We start from the raw sequence: 777 nt of genomic DNA on the forward strand, positions 1-777 counted from the left end.
CCTGGGCCCCATGGCTCTGGGACCCCCCCCCCCCCCACTTCAGACCACCCGCCACTGCAGTATGCTGGTGTCCTTGCCCCCTGTGGTCAGGGCCATGCTGTCATCCCACAAGAAGGCCACGTTTGTCACGTGGCTGCTGTGTCCACCGTATTTGTGGCTGTGGGCCTGTGATAGGGAAAAAAGGAAGTGAAAGGTCAAAAGGAGCAATGCCACCCCAAGTCCTCCCAAGCTAACCCTCTTCTCTTCTGCTTAATAACACACCCCCCCCTTAAGAACAAGGGCAACTGATCTGATTCCTTCAACAAGCCAATGGCGCGCACAAAAATGAGTGTGCACGTGGGGGAGGCTGTTCTGTATGACAAGATATGAGACACAAGCAAATGCAATGTCCGGGCCTTAATTCAAACAAACCAAGTGTAGAAGGCCATTTGGGGGGAAATTAGGAAAATATGAATACAGATCTAATACAGGGTATTAGATTATATTAAAAAATTAATGTTAACCAGTGGGTATGAGCATGGATTTGTGAATATGTACGAATTATCTTTATTTTTGAGCTATAAATGCTAATTTGAGAGACTAAAAGGTCATATATGGTTTTTCTTTTTTAAAGTAAATGCCAAATATGGTAATAGCTGAACATGGGTAATAGGTACAGAAGGGATCACTGCACTTTTTTTTCACTGCACTCTTTTTTTAAAAAACATATTTTTATTGATTTCAGAGAGGAAGGGAGAGGGAGAGAGAGAAAAACATCAATGATGAGAGAGAATCATT

At 43.5% G+C, this 777-nt stretch overlaps 1 protein-coding gene across 1 annotated transcript in view; it reads right to left on the reverse strand.

The window, feature by feature from the left end:
* EML2 (echinoderm microtubule associated protein like 2) overlaps window positions 1–777 on the reverse strand; it is a 24366-nt gene that overhangs the window by 565 nt on the left and 23024 nt on the right. The window contains exon 19 of the mRNA XM_014537382.1: window positions 30–165. Within this exon, the coding sequence (XP_014392868.1) occupies window positions 40–165 (126 nt within the window). The 3' untranslated portion in view covers window positions 30–39. The remainder of the gene's footprint in view (window positions 1–29; window positions 166–777) is intronic.

This window comes from Myotis brandtii, unplaced genomic scaffold (assembly GCF_000412655.1).
Source record: "Myotis brandtii unplaced genomic scaffold, ASM41265v1 scaffold178, whole genome shotgun sequence".
NCBI lineage: Eukaryota > Metazoa > Chordata > Mammalia > Chiroptera > Vespertilionidae > Myotis > Myotis brandtii.